The 20,492-nt window shown below is 37.3% G+C and overlaps 1 protein-coding gene across 1 annotated transcript in view; it reads right to left on the bottom strand.

The window, feature by feature from the left end:
- Positions 1-20,492, bottom strand: part of WDR64 (WD repeat domain 64) — a 58,251-nt gene that overhangs the window by 18,322 nt on the left and 19,437 nt on the right. Inside the window, exons 10-14 of the mRNA XM_088053387.1 lie at positions 16,499-16,638; positions 4,993-5,119; positions 2,852-3,000; positions 1,777-1,900; positions 267-436 (exon numbers count right to left, since the gene is read on the bottom strand). Coding sequence (XP_087909513.1) covers positions 267-436; positions 1,777-1,900; positions 2,852-3,000; positions 4,993-5,119; positions 16,499-16,638 — 710 coding nt within the window. The remainder of the gene's footprint in view (positions 1-266; positions 437-1,776; positions 1,901-2,851; positions 3,001-4,992; positions 5,120-16,498; positions 16,639-20,492) is intronic.

The following is a 20,492-nucleotide window of genomic DNA, read 5'->3' as shown; positions in this document are numbered from 1 at the left end:
AAAGGATCTGTAACTACTGAAACCTCAATCACAAATGAAAAAGCAAACTCAATGAAACAATTATGAGAATGCTGAAAACGAGTGATGGACTAATAAACTTTTTAACATCAAACAGAAGGGCAAAAGGATGATAACATTGAAAAAGTAGATTGTTCCTTGACAGTTTCTAAGTTTATTTACTAATTATTAAAAAAGTCCTATTTTACCTCAGAAGTGAGGGGCTACCAAATGAAATTAGGGAGGAAAAAGAAGCATATTTGAAAAACCTGAATGATTTTTATCTTCCCTCTCTGCTGCAAAACAATAACTGCATGTTGACCCTCATCAGCCTTCAGATAAACTATCTTCTGCATACGATGCTCATCATTGTTGTGTTGTGCTAAAGGCAAGGCTTTAACTTCTTGCCCGCTTTCAAACTCCCAGATTTTCACTGTTCCTACACAGGGATGACAAAAATGTAGAAAAGGGAATGAACTTTTAGAAATAACTTGTGCTGAAAATCCAGAAGCTTAAATAGGATCAAACGGGGAAAAGAGAAAGAAAGAGAAAATCCAATTTGAGGTTAAGAGCTAGGTCACTGGCCTTTGAAAAATTGTAACTGTGTGTTTCTTAGCAAAGCAGCTCTATCTACAAAAAAACTTACCAGGAAACATCACTACCCTCTCAATTTTTCCATCTGTTTTTCCCTGTCTATTTTTTGTGCAGCCCAGGATAAAAGATCTCTGCTTATCTTACTTATTACAGTTTTTAAATAACACTATCAGAGAGCAATCAGAGTGTGGGTATCTGGCAGAAGACTTTGGGTTCTGAGTGACAGCAATGAGCAGAGATTGTTGGATTTATCCCAGAGAACTAGTGGGGAGAAGGAGCTATGGAATTTTCTTAAGTAAAGAAATTAATCACATGTGACTTTTCTTTTGTAAGACTTAAGAACATTCACCTTCTGTTGTGCTCTTAAGATCCATAAAGGGTGCAGTCTCTGCTCCCAAGTAGAAACTAAAGATATTAGCCACTATGTTGTGTAGAAAAAGCCATCATTTCCTCTTCATGTGAGGCAGCTTTCATAAGTTTCACATATTTTAGAAATTCAGGTGTGTACTCTTGAACATTTTAATGTAAGAAGAATTATTTCATGTTAACAGATTATAAAATTATTAAAGCTTCCTGCATGATTTGATGTGCACTTGTGTATTGGAGAGGTCTTGTCACATTACCTAAAACTCATGCACCTTTAATAACAGACATGAAAAATACAGGAAACATCTATCTATCTATCTATCTATCTATCTATCTATCTATCTATCTATCTATCTATCTATCTACCTATCATCTATCTATCTATCTATTTAATCTTCGAGCATTCAATGACTTCCAACACTATAAAACTGAGCTTAGAGACTAGAAAATTAAAAACTACCATTCTTCATCTGCAGGCATTTAGTTATAAATCTAGGTCCTAAGTATTACGAGGAAATAGCTTTTCAGATCAAGAGCTTTGAAGACAGTCTTTCAAAGAGTAATAGGCTGAAAAAGAACCAGAGCCCAAGCACACAAAACCACACTTCTGTGAACCACCTATCAAAGAGAACCCAACCAAGAACCACCCTGCCTTTCTACAGACTGACAGCTGTGCAATCAAAATTAATTCTGTCACTGAGACAGTCAAGGCAAAGAGTTCTGTTTGCTAATGTAATATGCCATTAAAGAAAAAAACAAAAAGGGTAATTATAGGTAGTAAAGGTATAAAAAAAGGTAGTAATCATTTAATTGCTTTACCATCACATGCCCCAGTAGCAAGATAAATCCCATTTATTTCAATGGCTGCACAGGTCACCTCAGTTTTCAGCCCGTGTGCATCTTCTAATTGATATATTTGAGATCCCGTTTCTAGATCCCAGACCTGAAAAAAATAATATTATAGTTATTTTTAATACATCCTCTAAAACTAGTCACACAGTGTGTTCTAATGTAATAGGAGAAATTATGGCCAATAGCAAATTTTTTTAGTGAAACATCACTGTATTTTTCCTGAAAATGTCCCTCTCTCTAGGGAAGACACCCAGGCGAGGGAAGGCTCTGTTTTTTATGAATGCTATGATAAAGACCCTTGTTAAGCCAGAGAGACTGACATTAAATATAAAGTGTTTTTATAGTTTGCAAGCAAAGAAATTTAACTAGAAAGAATTGTTTGAGTTGTAGTTTCTGTGCAGAATGTGCAAATGAAGCTTTTCATAAACATTTGGTCCAAAAAAAAGCAGAAACAACCATCTCTGATCATTATTGAATCCTTTTAGAAATTTAAGCAACACCTTATAATGAAATACCAGTACAAAATTTGGTCACTGTAGTGGGATAGCTCAGATTCAATTGGATTTATCGAGTAGCTACTGATGCACTGGAATCTGATTTTCTATAGAGCCAAGTACTCCAAATTATCTTGTGGTTGTAATAGTGTTGCAGCCATTGTGGTCTAAGGAAGGCAGGGTTTGGAGTGACAAATAACATCTTTTGAGAGAGTATAAACTGAACAAACCATTACACAAACAAGCCTTTCTCCACAGGAATGCCATGCATCACCAACTGACCCAATAAAAGATCCTACCTCTCCCTAAAACTACAGGTTCTCAGTACCTCTTAAGATTTTTGTAGTACTGCTAAAAAGAAAAGTAGGATCTTTTCCCCCAAATAGGGCTCATGGCTATCGCTTCTTTGGACCCCAAAAATAGCCACAGAAACTACACCTTGAATAAAAATTACTAGTAACTTATCAAATTTCCTGATAAGTTATTCAGAATAAAAAAGTTGAGACATTATTCAGTATTAAGGGTGACAACTTGCACTCCTTCAGTACCTTCAGTATTGACTCAGTGCAAATGCTGAGAATCTGGTGAAAAGCTCTGTTGTAAAGGAGAACATTGAGGCTCTTCTCATGTGTCTGAGGCAACTCTTTTGAATCTTGTATCACATTAGCTAGGGGATAAATATCAATGACCTCTGAACCTGCACAAGGTGAGAGAAGTGAGAATATGTACATTTTGTGCATAATTACTTTTCCTGGAAATTAAAAGATTTCATGTAAACCATTGGGTTCATATAAGTTCTTCTGAAGAGGATATGGACTATTGTCTGTTTTTTGAGAATACCTATTCTCTGAAGCATAAAACATTCACACACAGTTCCCAAAAAGCACAGTCAAACAATGGCTAAGTTTTTAGACTGTCTTACACAGTCTTCTTCCCACCTTTGATGAGACTGACGTTCTGACTGCAAATTAGTAGAAGCCATAAATCCCCCAGTCACAGAGTTGGTTGGCATGAAATGGAATGAATCCAAATACATAAAACTCTAACTGGGAGATGTATCACTCATATGAATTCTGGTTTCTGCCTTCTTAGAGATAAAGCAATTCTATCTGCAGGCAATGATAATGTCTTTCCAGTACCTTCCTTTCTACAGCACTGCAGTTCTGAATGGTGTTTTCCAAACACCTTCCAGTGCTCTCAGATCAGGGATTGCAAACACAGAGGCAGACAGAGACAATGACAAAAGAAAAGACAAGGTCTGTACAGTGCTCTCAAGCCAGAGTGCATATGCAGTCTCCCATTGCAGCTCCAGTATCCCTGCCCCGGTATCCCTGCTGATCTACCAGCAGAGGAGCAGCAGTGAGTACAGAGCAAAGGAAGAAATTGCCTAATCCTTGGCATAAATCCAGGTGCAGAGGCCAGCAGCTTGGAAACGGGCACAGAAGGAAAGCTATGGCAATATTCAAATGAAGCATGAAGGTGAGCTGTGATTTATGATTGTTAGTGAATTCCTAAGTGAAAATCTCCTCTGTGAAGCCAGGTACATAGCAATGAAATTGAATTCACTCACATATAACCTCAGTCTCTTGCCCTCTTCAGGGCCAAGGAGAAATTCACTTTGGCTTTTAATGGACTCATTAACAGAGTCTAGGACCAGACTTTTATAAATATTTAGGCACTTATAGAACCATTGTTTTTTGTCAAGGAGTGACCTGTATAAATCCCTGACATTGCTAAACCTTGAAAATCTCACAAGCATAAATTTGAAATGAAGACAGTATCTGTATCCTTTGGTGATTAAAAAATTTAGTAGAAACCATCCAGTCACTGAAAACAAAATGTTTCACATTCATCTTCTCACATCTGACAAGCTTTGCAAACTTTGTGCCTTGTTCCTAATGCAAGGACAGAAAAAGCTGTCTCCAAGGACAAATTATTTTATGTGCCTGGTACATGTCAGGCCTCTGTACCCTAGAACAAGCTCAAAGCTGTCTTTTTTGTCACTACATCTCTGGGGCAGACAAACTTTGCCAAATTCAAGAGTCTCTGCTTTAGATATAAAAGGCTAACCTCCTTAGTGATAACTGCAAAGCTCTGGTCCCTCAGAGGTGCCAGGAGTTCTGCTAGAAAGTCAGGAAACAGAGCCCAGAAACCTCAAGTTGAGTTCCCACAATATTTTATTCCTGATCAGCTGGGCAGTGTGTTTGTTGACACCTCAGGTTGTAGGGCTGTCTTTAGCTACTGAGTTAAATAAGGAGCTGGAATATACTTGTGAGGGCTCCACAGAGATTGTATGCTGCTGTTTTCATCTCCAAACAAGAGGTGGGTCCTAGAGGAATAGTTATGGGGAAATCAATAACTTAATAGCTTTCAAGAAATGATAAGTCTATATAACAATATCTGTAGTTTAATTTTGCTGTGGGAGAAGCCTTCAGAGAAGCCTTTCTAATTTCCTTTGGTTCCTGCTGTTAATTCCCATGCCTCATACTTTCATGCCATTTTCAGTATTGAAATTAGCACCATATATAACCCACTTTAAAACAGTTCTAATGTGCAATACCCTCATCTCTCAGTATTCTGTATATTCTCATATACCTTACTCCTGTGCTCGACTTCAGTTGTATTTAATCATAAAGAAAATTGGATTCCAGGAGAAGGGGCATGCTCTCACACACCTGCAATAACATACCTGTGAAGAGCATGCCATGATCATTGTCAAATACCATGGGAAAGGCATTAATCTCTTCTGGAGTCCCATGATTTTCATAGAAGACCTGCAGCGGTGAAAGAGTCTGTATATCCCACACTCTAAAAACCTAGATGGGGAGAGAGAGGAGAAAATCTAGTACTGTATCCTGACTCAATTTTCAACTATTTTGTTTCTATGACATTAATACTATAGCCTCCAATGAAAATCACATTGTTAAAAATGGTACATCCCAAAATAAGCAAGAAAAATATCAAAGGTATCTTTATCCCCATTTTACTATGGATAAAATGCACAGAAAGGCTGACTTTTGTAGTCTTGACCTGAGCGGTCCAAAGAAGAACCAGATCTCATGAAAACTGGTTCCACCCCTTAATGACAAGATGTCTCCATTGTCTGACATACTTTTCTGTCACAAATAAATGCCACTTGTTTAAAAACTCGTATTTCAACTAGCGTATGAAATGGTGTGCAACAGTACAAAGATAAATTTCAGGTGGTACTGGATAAAAAAATGCCTGAAACCTTTGACTGACAGCAGATGTTGGACCAAATCAGGATCAGAACACATTACAGAAGTATTATTTTTATGCATATAAAGTTCTTGTGCTCCCCATAAGGAAATGCTATCAACCACAGTCAGGGTACCATCCTGTAAGAAGCATTAGATATATTTAGATGTATTTGCTCTCACCTTCAGGTTCAATGGAAAACACAGCATCTGCTTTGAACTCTAAAATAATTGTATGTTAGCAGCACTTTTCATCCTGCCTGATCAAAAGCTGTGTTGAATATATGGCTATCCCATGCAAACTATCTTTGAAACTTCAAGAAATCATGATTTAACTTCTCAGATCCCATGGCCTTTAGTGTAGTGTATTTCTCTGTAAGATAATTTCCCTATTCTCTCAGGAGTTATTCTGTCATCGCATCTGCCTGCAATTCTTATTCAGCTGCCATAACTGATGAGTTGTATATAGGCATTTGTGCAAGTTATTTTTATTCATTCAACTGTGTGTGCTATTATTATGGCTTCACTTTGAAGTGGGATTTTAATGCAAAGACACATGTTGGTACAACATCAACACTCTCATCAATACTCTTGTGGGCCTTGACAAAAGTCACAACCTGATTTTAAAGGATGTGACAGCGGATACATCAGAATTCTGAAAAGGAAGGGAAGGAAAGGAACAGATACATCAGTCAGTGTTTAAACAAATCACCTTTGGTGCCAGAGAGAAATTCATACATGACTGTTTCAGAATGTTAAGGAGAAAAAAAAATTCTCCTTAGTATTTTGTTTGTTTTCAGGAAATCTCAAAAAGAAAAGTCTTTAAAGAACTTTTTACTGAGAATAAATTTTTCCTGAGACAGTACTGAGTCAAAAGAACCATGTCCATCACATTCCTCTGATTGACTTCTGATTACATTTCAGAGTTCACTCAGACATGCAATTTCTAAAGCCTGAAGAAGAGCAAAACAGTCACTCAGAAGCACTGGAACAGGAAATCCATTTGAATAGGGAAAAAAAATCATGAAGGCTTTCATCCGCATAAACAATAGACCAGCAAAAACTGAAAGAAGAATTGATGATGAGAATTGAGAAAGTTAGGGCAATATTGCAGGTGGATCTCCAAGCTCAGTTCTTGTACACTCACAATTACAGCACGTAAAAACAGGGCTGAAAATTAAGTAAAAGTAGGTATCTATGGAGATACTACAGTCAGATGAAAATAATAAATCACTGAACAGAGATAAAATCTTCCCATAAACATCCCCCAGATCTGTTACAGTGTTAGTGAAATTACACAAAACAAAAATGAAGACAATTCTGATAGTCTAATGGAGTATTCAGGTGGTCAAAAAGTGAGACATAGGTTTGACATAATATCAAAGCAATAAAAAGAGATGTTTTTTATAGCACAAGAGAATATAAGTAAGAGCTTCCTGCACTATTTCGTTCTGCTTGTTCAGCTGTTAAGGCCAGCAGCACATTAAGAAAATGCAGTCAAAGTGACAGCAAAAGCCTAGATACATTGCAGCATTCATAAATCTCTTCCCTGCCTTATGGCTGCCTTCTTTTCCCAGCCTATGGGCAGGGATGTGGAGATTGCATAAGCCACAGTTCCACATGAGTAACTCCCACACGTGGCATCACCAGTGTGGCTGCAAGACACAGTGTCAGTGCTGCTCATCTGCATCAGCACACAGACTGTGCATGAATCCATGCATGAAGAGAGGCAAAAAAAAGGCATGCTTATTTAGAAATTAGGAAGTGGCTAGGGGGAGTTGCCTTAGGAGTGTTTTCTTAATACTAACTTTACTGTCCTACTTATTTATTGAAGAATTTCCCACAAAAGCCTGAAAAATACCAGGAATCCCTGTAAAACCTCTGAGAGCATATTCTTTAAGGCAAAGTGCTTTTGGACTGTGTCTTCCGAAATGCAAAATACAGACTATATACAAGCAAACAAAAAGTACTAGGGAGGAGAAGGAATGTGGAAAGAAGGTGCTTCACGTGCTATTGGAAACAATCCACTGTTTCACTTTATAGGGAAAGTTGAGCTGTACTTCCAGCAACATTGTATCTTCACTAGTAGCTTACATTAATGGAAAACTTAATTTGGTTTAGCTGTTGGCAGAATTGGCTTTGACCCACAGACAGACTTTTTTAAGGGTTAGCAGACTAGGGATACTCACCTGTGTTCCCACATTGTGACCAGCCTGCTTCACACAGTTGGTATCTGGCACACTGGGGCATTCAAGGAATATGTACTGCACCTCTTTCCTCTATCTTGGCTGCAACAGCCCCAGCAAATTACTCTGTTATTTCTCCAGGACTGTAATCTGGAGCAGTTCCCTCTGTTCTGGGGTGCTCTTCTTGTGTCATTCATTTTTCAACCCAATGGCAAAATCACATAGTTACAGATGGAATTTCCACAAACACTGATAAAAATTGGGAACCAAATCCCCCCAGAATTCAGTGGGAGTTCTTGCCAGCGAGACCCTGTCTGAACCTTCTGACATCCCCTGAAAAAATTAAATATCTATATTTGCATTCATAAACATTTTCCTCTTGAGTGCCACCTTCCTTCAAGCCCTAAAACTCAGCAAAAAGTCTGAACAATCTTTTCCATTGGATCTGAAGCCTTTGGTTTATGAGCATGTAAAACTAGCAACACACCTCTCTTCTTTTTTTCTCAATACACTCAAAGACAGACAGAAGGCAAAAGATTAATCTTAACAACTAAAATGTGAAGAGCAGAGGGGAAATAGAAAAAAGATGGGAAATAGGGCCAGAAAAATTGGTAAATTAATTTTTTACATGCTCTCAGTACAATAAAGTTCAGGCTTGGGAACACTTATCTCTTGCCAGGTTTCTGTGAAGATGCTACTGTGGAAACATGCTTTGACTTTGGAAGAAGCAAATCTTGTTCTCCTTTCTGCCTGGAATTAACTGAGATAAATAAGGGCTTAAGAAGTTTAGGTTTTGCCCCTCCCCCTTTCCCCACCAAAATGTAATCCCTTCAAATTTCTTCTAGTTAAGAGTAAGTGACTTTAAAACACTGTTCTATGGGAAATACCTCAATAACTCTCTAGAGAGAATAGTAACTTTATTTTAGTTCTTCCAAACTGTCGCATTCTGCCAATACTTTTTGAAAGTTAAAGAATATCTGTTTTTTGAAGACAACTTTCCTCAGTTTTACAGAATGGTGATGCTGCAAACCTTTAAAAGGACAAGTGAAAAAACAACTCATGCAGGAAAATCCAAAATCCAACCACTTGTGGGGCAGAAAGAAGTTGTGCCAGCCACAGTATTCACTGTAGGCATAGACAGGAAGAGTAAGGAACAAGTGAAGTTGATTTTTTGTTGAAGCGTTTAGTTTATCTGCTCCTATTTGCTACCCTGTTCACCTGTTTGAGAGGGTCATTTAAGGCTCCATGGGCTAAATGAAAAAAATCACAAATTCATACAGAATGTCTGAGGCCTCAAAGACAAAAATCACCAGGCATGAATGTCAAACTGCAGTTGTGCTTGCTGTGTTATTTAAGTTATCTGCAGAGAGTGCCTGTATGTGTCTTGTGATCCCTGAAGGTGATTCTGAAAAGTGCTACAACTCCCTGTCACAGTAAGAAGACTTTGAAACAAATTGATATCAATAGGATTACTTGTGAGGTTAAGGCAAGGAGGATTTAGTTCTAATCATATTAATGTAATGTGGTGTAGCAGCCAGTACTATCACTACTGCCTTATTGAGATAGCAACTTGAAAAAGTTCAAAATTATGAGCATTTCAAATCACTTCCTCAGATAATACCATTAACCTGGTAGTATATAAAATTACTTACTTTTCTCAAGCATGAAGGGATGCTGGAAAGAAATCAAACTGTTGTATGCAATAGTGAGTCTAATTGCATAGAAATGAGCATGAAGGATATTTACTGCTGCTATTGAGAGGGTGTAAATGCTCTGCATGTCTTGTCTCTGTACTGTGTGGAGGATGTGCTGACAATAGACATACCTGATCCCTGCTGCAAAGACAAAATAACACTCAACACTTCTGGAGAACACCTTCAGTGTAGATGGTGTGGGGGTCAGAAACAGGAAGCTAGAGGTGTAGGACAGAGGTGGCTGCCCATGGATACCAGAATCAGAAGAGTTAAAAACCAGACCAGTTCTGCCTGCCAATCTTCAACCAATTGTAGAAAGATTCTCTCACCTCAGACAAAGTTTTTGAAGTAACTTTACTTTTTCATGGAATAACAACATTTATGGTTGGGTAACAGAAGGGACCTTTGGCAATAATTTTGTCTAGTACCACGATTCAAATTAGGCCACATAGAGCAGGGCCATGTCCAGATGGATTTGAAATATCTCCAAGGATGGAGATTCTACAACTTCTCTTGGCACCCTGCATCTGTGCTTTGTCTCCCTTGCAGTAAAGAAATGTTTCCTGATGTTCATACAATCTCCTATGTTTCAGTTTTCATTGTCTTTGTTCTGGTCACTGGGAGCCACTGAAATGATCCTGGTACCATCTTCTTTACACTCTCCCTCCCAGTATTTATCTACATGGATGAGATCTCCCGTGAGACCTCTGCAGGCTTTTGTAGTGGTTTGTTGTTGTTTCTTTTTTTTTGTTGGTTTGTTGCTGTTGTTGGTTTTTGAGTTTTTTGCAGACTATCTAAGATGCAGAATTATTTGAATATTAGAAAATGGGATAGATTACAGAAAATTGAGTACCTTACATGAAAAGTCTGAAGAATATTCAATGCTACTGAATGATCACACAATATAAGAGGAGAATAAAATTCTTAATATCTGCGAGAAACAAACAAACCAAAGAGAATAAAGGCACAGCGGTAAGAGAACTTTAGTTCAAAGCTGTAAAAAAAAATGTGCCTGATATAGATGTGGCCACATAATTTTTGTGAAGGATGACTGGAGCAGATTTCCCAAATGCCTCTTTTTCAAATTATCTAGATTAAATTTAATATTGTTATGCAGTACATTCCAGTAACAGCTGTGATTAGCAATGGTTTGACATAAATTAAGCAGTGTGTTTCCAGCTGAGCTGCTCTCATTTTTCAGGAAGACAAATGACTGTACTATAAATATATCCTTAAAACAGTATCATGTGCTTTCAAAACTGGTTAGACAGACATCCAGACTAACAGGCATTGATACAATCACCTGCTCAGTTCCAGACTGACAAAGACACTTATCCCCACAGGGATGTCACCCAGCTGATATTAAGCAGATAAGGAGAGAGAGGACAGGAGACTGATAACATCAAGGTTTGAGTAAATTTGCAAAAGTCAGAAAATGAAAAAACTAATAACATATCTTACCTCCCTCTTTTCTTCTCTGAAATGCTAAAAATCTACCCTTAGGCCATGTAGGAGTAAAGCTAACATATGTACAACAGAGTTACTTTAGGATAGGCAAATTTTATCAGGGAAATGTTTATGTGGTTACATCACACTGGCTGCATTCGATTTTGAAGAAATTATGAATGGAATGAAACTCTCCCATGCCCCAGAGTGGAGACATGAGAAATCCCCACTTATTGCACTACTCTTCTGCCATGTGTAAATGTGTGCATTGCTCTTTAGTTACTAAAAATGAAATTACTTTTGAAAAGAAAAAGCCCAAAGAACACTGCCTTCACTTGTTTAAAACAAGGGGCTTGTGTTTACTAATTATACTGTAAAGACTGGTTTAAAGACTGGGAATATACTCTTTATATTAGCCATACTGTTCATCAAACAAAATTGTTTCTTTTTATGAATTGAAGCCTGTAGGCTCAAATCTTGTTCTCCTGACTCACTCAGATGGTTTAATTCAACCAAATCCATCACTGGAGATGTTCTAGTAAGATCTATGAGACAACTGGTGAAGTAAATTTTGGTTTTCTGACTTCCATTGACAACTCAAGACATGAAGTTGTAGCCTCCACTGTTCAAGTTGTGAATCCCCACTCTGCACTAAGTGAGCGTGGTTGTCACTGCTTCACAGCCTTTCAGTACAAGAGCTATTCAGTCAGGTCTGGTCTCTGCCATTAGCCTTAACCTCCTTGTTTCCACAGAGTGTAAGATCATCTTTCAGTTAATGGCTTGCTTCCTGCTACATCTCTAGGCTTAATAGCCCCTGTACCTACAAGGGTTTTTTTTCCCTTGGTGCTTCCTGAATGCATTCAATAAGTTATGTAATATGAAAAAAATTAAGTAATAAATGCTTCATGATGCAGGACGAAAATAAGAATGGGAAAACTATAGAGAGACAGAGGCAATGAAGGACTGAGTGACATGAAGGAGAGGAAAAAAATAAACAGCAAAAATAAAAAAATAAACAGCAGAGATTTCCTATGCAATATTCTTCTATCTGTACTGAAGCATCAAGTCAGTTTTCCATTATTTCTTTACCCCACAGACTGTTCTCATATTACCACACTCTCTAAAAGTAATTCTTCTGTTTATTGGGCCCAACAGGAAAAAAACAACCAAACAACTTTAGCAATTTCTGTTAACTTAGAGTACTGGCATTTGTAGGAAAATGCATTAGTGGTAATGTAATAACCAGACAGATCAAGTACCTTTAAACAGGACAATCTTGCCTTGCCTGGCTGGAAACATCAAACCTATGTCATAATTCATTGTCTATCTAATGTATCTTGAAGCATCTGAGGATGCTGCTTAGCTGTCCAATTCCAAGTCCAAAGCTGGCTTTTTAAAAAGAACTTAACATATTCTACCAGCATTTCTTGTCAATAAAAAAGATGTTGCTTCAGTGCTTGAATAAGCCATACTATTTTACTTTGTAGAGAAAAGGTGTCAAATAGTTCTAATGGTAGGAAATAGTCACTCATTCATCTTTTTATAGCCCCCAAATTATAAATATCAATGGTACTACAATCATAAATCTAAAGATAGGCTTTGGCAGTCATCTTGGAAAAAATGATGAAAAACTGGTTTAGTGGCTTCTGCGGAATAATTCCAATCAAAGGGTTATATACATTTGCATTTACACTTATATACATATGCTTTCACTTTTATGTCAATAATCTAATCCATGACTATAACATGCTGACACTTAAGCAAAGAGTTCATGCACTATATGGAAACCTAAGTCCGTATTTTGATACAGTGACACAAGGGATGAGTTAATATTTTCAGAAAAATTTAACAGTAATTACTTTTTTTGGAAATATTTTCAACCAAAATGTAAGTCAAGACAGACACACTCTAAGTGTAATTGTGATGAATGTAGTTCATGATGGTCTGTGGTATTTAATTTAACATACTATTTTGTTTGTGGGAAATCTCAACACAAGATTCAGAGTGTGTTCCTATGATTAGGAACACATAGATCACATCCATATTTCAGATCTTCTTGTAAATTCACTTAACTGAACTGCTGAAGAAAAAGACATGGCTGTGGACTACTAACTGCATCTAAGCAAACTATTATCTCCAAGGTCTTCACAGTCTGGAAGATCAGGAACTTATTTCCATGAATATTATACTCTGGAGCAAGTTCAGCAATTATGTTAATTATGAATTATGAATTCTGAAACACAGAATTATGAAAATTCCTGCCTTGGCCCTCCCTTCTACCTCAAAGTCCCTACTATGGAAGTACTAATTCATATGACTAAAGGTCATACAGAAATTATATACAAATCAATGTCTCTGCCTAATTTGTAGATATTCTTATGTTTTAAAACAAAAAATCTGAGTTTAATTTTTTTGATCGGAGAATTTTAAAATTTTTAATAGCTGCCTGACAACTTTTTACTAATAATTAGTTCTATCATGAAATCTTTATAATATTGGAGCAAACAATATGTTCATGTGCTGGAATACTTAAAGAAATCTTAATTTTCTTGAATAGAGTGATTGTTTGAATTCAAATTCTAAAATAGTTTCTTAATTCTTGTGGTAATCTTCAAATGTAACAATTATGTTATATAATCTTAAATTTTAATTATAATCTTTAAAAAAATCTTAATTAAAAAAAAATTAAAATGCAGAATATTTTTTGAGAAGTGTAATTTCAGCCTTATAACTCACTGCACTATTTAAACACACATGGCTTTTAATTAAAACATACTTTCTTATATTCATTTGTAGGTACAAGTAGTCTTACTGATGTCATTGGCACTACTCAGCTATATTTAGTTAAGATCACATGTCCACATACTTAGAGACTTTTAAAATAGATTTTGCTTTCTTATAAATCATCATATTGAATCATAGAAAAGCCTAGAAGGGCCCTCAAAAGATCTACATTTACTACCCCAGGGGCTTCATTCTCGTTGCTTTTTAATAAATGTCTTAATGTTCATTCATTCCCCTTAAGTCATGTCTTACATCTTACTCCATTTTTCCTACATGTATAGCTTAAGGCTACCTGTCAAAACCCTCCTTAATTCACAGTAATGTATGCCTGTAGCAAAGTTACAGAGTTACCTACAGAACAGACAGGTATAGATTTATAGGAGTGAGGAAGGGGGAAGGGTTATGGCTCCAGGATGATGTGAAGGTGGGAAATTTAGATAATTTATTTTCAGGTAGTATTAATTTTAGAAATGTGTGGAGGTTTTTAAGAATAAGATTAAAGAAGTGAAAATGTGGTGCTTACTGCCACCACAATGAGCAGTGGTAAGCAATTACAGCAGAGGAGTGGCACGGGCAGGACAAATAGTTCAGTAATTTTTCCTACATAACCAAATAAAAATCTGAAAACCTTTGAGACAGAAGGATCTCTCAGCAGACTAATTACATTAGGTCCTATTGATTTATAGGAGCTATTTTTCATAATAATATCTTCAATTTTAATGACCATTCTGAACTCTTAATACTTCTGCTCAAGACCTGCAGCTTTAACCAGTTTGGCATAACTGCTTAATTTAGTATCTATCCTCTCTACTCCATCCTTGTCGATGCTAAAAAGGATATTGAATAGTGTTAAATATCAAAAATTTTGCATTGGACCACCTTTAAAAAGTTCTATAGCCATTCACAACTATTCCTTCAGGGGCTTCTCTTTTATTTTTTGCACATATTTATAGAAGTTTTTATACTTTCCTGAGAAGTCTCATTCTAACAAATCATATAAATAACCAACATCATGATTCCAGCAATCACTTCTCATATACCAAGCTCGTTCCAGCAGAATCTTGCAATATTTGGTGGAAAAAGTGTTATTACTGATTCTATTAGCATTCCTCTTTATGGGCAATGCTTTGGATCAGTAAGCCTTGTAAAAGACACTGGTTAGAAAGAGATCAATAGTTGAACATGATATATGGAGACACCAGAAAAACTCCACCAATGGATTTAGTAGGCTGGTAGGAAGAGAGAAGTGCAAAAGAACTGTAGGAAATTCTTGCAGGTGATCACTACTTAATGAAACTTTTGAGTACAAGTTCTGCTTTAAGTTGTTAAAGTAATACAAAAGTTATCAGAATGTTAATATGTACTATATAAGTGTTCTTCTATCATATTCATGAAGACAATATTTTAAGCTAAACCCTGCCTTTTTATTAAAATAAATTAACAGGTAACCAATTACTATCAGAAATACTTAAAAAAGAGATTCCTACTTGAACTTATAATATTGATTTCACAAAATCACAGAGTCATTTAGGTTGCAATGACCTCCAAGATTACAGAGTCCAATCTCTGACCAAGCACTGCCTTGTCAACTAGATCATGGCACTAAGTGCCATGTCCAGTTGTTTCTTAACACTTCCAGTGATGATGATTCCATCACCTCCCTGGGCAGCCCATTCCAATGTTTATCAGCCCTTTCTGTGGATAAATTCTTCCTGATATTAAACCTAAACCTTCCCTGGCACAGTGTAAGGTCATTTCCTCTTTCTAGTTGCCTGGGAGAAGAGGCTGCCAGCCTCCTTTCAGGCAGTTGTAGAGAGTGATAAGGTTTCCTGTCAGCCTCCGTTTTTTTCCACGCTAAATACTCCCAGCTCCCTCAGCCGCTCCTCACAGGACTTGTGTTCCAGACCATTCACCAGCTTCACTGCTCTCCTCTGGACATGCTCCAACATCTCAATGCCCTTCCTAAAATGAGGGGCCCAACACTGAACACAGGATTTGAGGTGTGGCCTCAACAGTGGTGAGTACAAGGGGACAATCGTTGCCCTGGTCCTGCTGGCTACACTATTGCTGATCCAGACCAGGATGCCATGCACCTTCTTTGCCATGTAGACACATTCCCAGCTCAAGTTCAGCTGCTGTTGACCAGTAACCCCAGGTCCTTTCCTGCTGGGCAGATTTCAGCAACTCTTTCCCAAGCATGTAATGCTGCCTGGGGTTGTTGTGGCCAAAGTGCAGGACCTGACACTTGGTCTTACTGAACCTCATACTGTTGGGCTTGGCCCATCAATCCAGCCTCTCCAGATGCCTCTGCAGAGCCCTCCTCCCTTCCAGCAGATCAACGCTCCCCCAACTTGGTGTTGTCTGTGAATTTACTGAAGGTGCACTTGGTTCTCTCATCCTCATCATCAATAGGGATATTGAACAGGTCTAGATCCAACACTAATCCCTGGGGGTCACCTCTAGAGACTGGTCATCAACTGGATGTGGCACTATTCACCCCCTCTCTCTGTGCCTGGCCATCCAACCAGTTCTTAAGGCAGCAAAAGTGCACCTGTGCAAGCTGTGGGCTGACAGCTTTTCCAGAATGTCATCGGAGACAGTGTCAAAGGCTTTGCTGACAGGTAGACAACCTCCACAGCCTTACCCTCACCCACCAGGTGGATCACCTGCCCATAAAATGAGACATCCCTTTCCTAAACCTGTGCTGGCTGGGCCTGATCCCTTGGTTGTCATGTATATGCTATGTGACTGCACTCTAGATCCTCTGTTCCAAACTTTGCAAGGCACTGAGGTTAGGCTTACAGGCCTGGACTTCTCTGAATCCTTCTTCCAGCCCTGTTTCCTTGAGGTTCAGAAAAGTGTTTTACCTTTGCACAGGAAAGGCTGATGACTTGTTGATCTTTCTCATTTGTCACAATTTCTACAACACTATGTTTGTGTCCTAATAACTTCCCTGTAGGACTAAAATTAACAACAGGATTCCACAAACGAAGGATTCTGTCATTACCTGAAAGAAAAAAAAGTTAACATATATAGTGAGAAAGACTGAATAGTCACTTGTATTGCAAATAAGCTTTGTAATTGAGAGCTCACTGTTCATAAGTCTGTCCTTTCATTCAGGTAGACTACTGCCACATAAGGATGTGAATTTTTAATTCTAAGGGCTGGTTTGCAGCTTATGTTTCATTGGTTATCCACAAACACATATTAAAAATGCATAACTGATTATTTTATTATGATTAGTTATTATTAGTTATTAGTTATTATATTTTATTATGATTATTTATGATATATATATATTATATTATTTATTATGATTAGTTATGCATTTTCAAAGCCTTTTCATTTTGCTAAAGGAATGGCAGGGACATTGAATGGGACTACATGGACTAGTCCCAGAGGAGCAGAGTACTTTAACAGATATACAATTGGGGCTCTTATGTTGCTTCCTTCAAAGATGTAACTTAGAAAAATGTCCAAAAAATTTTGTGTCCAGTTAGCCAGGACACAAAGGGATAACCTCTTTTATGGAAGAAGGTGAACGTGCAGAAAGGAGTAAGCATGAAAGTTGAGGGCAGACAGAAAACAGTAACTGCTGATGATTAAGTTTGTAGTAAAGTAAAGGAGAATTAGGTATTTCATACTTATTTGTATGTTCAAACTTTGAATTTGCCTACAATTTAAGGTATAACCTTTGATTGTGTTATAGCTGAATGTTTGGTACTATTTTGCTAATAGTTTCCATAAATATTTCATAACACAAGGATATTAAAAATGTATTCTAACTTTAAACTCCTGGTGAATATTGCAATTGTATGAATTCTATGTATCTAGCTGAACAGTCTGTTTTGACACAATAAATGAAACAGCCACATTTTGTCTAGACTTCTGTTTGAGTTTTACTTTTCTCTCAGCTTAAACTGAAGAGCAAAAAGCAAAAAACCCATACACTAGGAAATATAAGCCCCAAGAGAATCAGCTCAATTATGTTAAGTGCTCAGCTCAATTATGTTAATAATCTTCCTTAAGCTTATTCAACCTACTGTCATTAGTCAGTCCCTCCATCTCTCTCTCCAGAAATCTATTCCTTTCCTTCTTAATGCAGGAAGATGTGATTTGTTTAGGAGCACCCCATCTCCCTTTTCTTCTATTAAGCAATATTGTTCTCTCAGTTAAATTGATTCAACTGTTTATGTGGCTTCTCTCTAAATGAGAGGCTCACTGAAGGAATGATCTACTCTTAAAATAGCCATATTGATTTATGTCAGCTCACTTCACAAGTGTAACTATGAATTCAGCTATGGAAACAGCTGTACCAGCAAAATGGAAGGAGAACTTCTGTACAGGAAAGAAAGGCCATGTGTAAGTAGCTGGCTGGCTTGAAACTTCAAGGTGAAGAGATTATTTTTTAGGCAAAACTACTCTAGACAATCTGTATGTGCTGTAAGCATGGCAGGAAGTAGCTTAAATGGGTTATAACCCCACAAATGGTTTATGAAGCCCTTTTGGATGGGGAAACTCCAGAATGTGGTGGATGTCCCTGCTCACTTCCTCAGAGTTTGTGTTAGGCTGTCCCAGAAATGTCCTGCAAGTTAGCAGAACCCTTGAGACAAGGTCAGGGTTTAGGGTGAAACAAATCCATGGGCGTAAAACTCAGCTTGCAGACATCCCATGAGAAGGACATGAAATAGTTAACAGAAGGCTCCAGTGAGACTGGTGAGATTGGTTATGATATCAGAGGGAACAGACATTGCTTCAACAGCATACCCCTTACCAGCCCCAGATGGAAACTGTCATGTCTTAAGACGATGGAGAAATGGGCAGAAGCTCTTGACAATACCTGATCAACTTGACTGCCTGCTGGCTGCGCTTTTGAGGAACAGAATCTTTCTTGGTCTTCCTAACAGCTCTGTTCTTTATATTCCTGAAGTGATGGCAGATGATTGAAGGGGAGGATACTGTCCTTTAATTCTGGTACAGAGTTTCTGAGTAGAACCACTGATAAGTGTAATTTACTTCAGATTTTAACAGGAAGAACAAGTGACATTTGGGAAGAAAACCTTTCCTTGCATTAAAAAATACTGTTTACTTTTCATGTGAAATAGTGGATTAATTTTAGTTCCTTTTACTGATGTGGAGATAATGGTAGATTTTATTACAGTAGATGTGTTCTCTCTTTCTGGACTAATGTCAGATTGGCCCTAACATTCACTGCTACACTGGAACATTTCCTGGAACATTTGTTCTCTCCATGCTCCAAATGTGCCGCCAGGATTCAGAATCCTGACACAGAAAGTGTGGGTACCAAGCACATTCAAGAAAAGCTTGAAGAAGATGATCTATCCAACAGCAATTTTTTAAGATTTTGTGGAATTGGTGGCTTGAATCAAAACAGACTCAGTTGTGTGTATTCCTTTCCATGATAAATAAGTATAAAAACAGATGTTTAGGATTTTTAGAAGTCAGATTCTACAACCACAGCTCTATTCTAGCTAGATGTTATGGGCTCAAATACCTTTGAACATGTGAAGCTTTGTCAAACTGTCTCTTACTGACACCGTTTTGCAATTAGTGTGGTATTACATGCCTGCTGAGATATCTGCATTTCAGTGATGTTGAAACCCACTTGAGAACAATAACATATCTGAATGGAGAAATACTAGGCTTAGCCTGGCATCCTCAATAGACTGTAAATGAAAAATATACCTCCTGGTTTCTTTCAGTGCTGCTACTCTCACACAGAAAACTCCTTATCCTTTAAAAGAACTTGTCTTCCCTTCAAATCTGCCTTTTAAATAATCTTGCCTTATATTGTCTGCAAAACCTCTTCAGAACAGTCAGACATCTGGTGAACTAGTTTATCATACTGACAAATGTCTCTGTTTTATTTTTTCTTTGTGCTTCCTTGTCTCTCTTTGTATGCTCTTCTTTAATTTAGACTGCATCATAGAAAAGAGTGTGCTGTGCATCTGAGAGCTAATATTATAGGAGTTCTGGTGATTTCTATCCAGGAAATTGCTGAAAATGTGCTTCATTTTTCCAGGAATCACAAAGAAAACTGAACAAGCACAGAGTAGTTAATTTTATTGGTCTTAATCTGTTACTGTTAGATTTAGAAATCATTAATAGTTTTTCTTCTGCTTCATTGCTTCATATTGGAAAACAACTGCCAAATTTGAAGAATGATAGGGTTAGAAGTTGATGTATCATTTAAGATCATCTTCTGCTTTTATATGCATACCTCATTTGGTTTTAACTGCAGTCATTCCCTGAAGTGATGATTAAGACATAGCTAGAATTGAAATTAATAAAGAATAGGTAATATTAAAGCAAAATGCTACATAGAGAAGTTATTTTAAACTTCTCTGCACTCCATATTTTAGGCAGCTATCAGACTTTTATCATTTTACTGGTTGAAATCTAGCCTTAAGCATGAAAAGCAAATTCAGTACCAGGTTTGTTTTCATCTTATTCATTTATATAAACGTCAAATATCTGGAAGACAAAATTAGGTTGTGTCACAGCACTAACAAACTCAGGAGCATAATCAAATACAAATGGAAGAGTAAGTGTGTTAAAATATGACTTCTTTAATAGTGACAGTAATAACTCATCACAATATGTAACATTCCATTTGTGCTATAAACACCTGGCTAAATAACATTAAGTTGGGGCTTACAAAACTGTGGCAGATATACGCTTGCTGAATACTTTAGAAGCTATCCTGCAATCAAAGGCTGAAGTTTTCTTTTACACTAATTGCTGAACGAGACAAATAAACCTAGCTTTTATAAATGCTTGAACATGTCACCAAGAAATCTATATATTATTATTCCTGAATTATTTACCTGTTATGGCCTC

Source organism: Pseudopodoces humilis, chromosome 3 (genome assembly GCF_049639895.1).
Source record: "Pseudopodoces humilis isolate 2021_Gansu_Grassland_sample_001 chromosome 3, ASM4963989v1, whole genome shotgun sequence".
Taxonomy (NCBI): Eukaryota; Metazoa; Chordata; class Aves; order Passeriformes; family Paridae; genus Pseudopodoces; species Pseudopodoces humilis.
The sequence above is the reverse complement of the archived record's forward strand: the minus strand, read 5'-3'. Positions and strand labels throughout refer to the sequence as shown.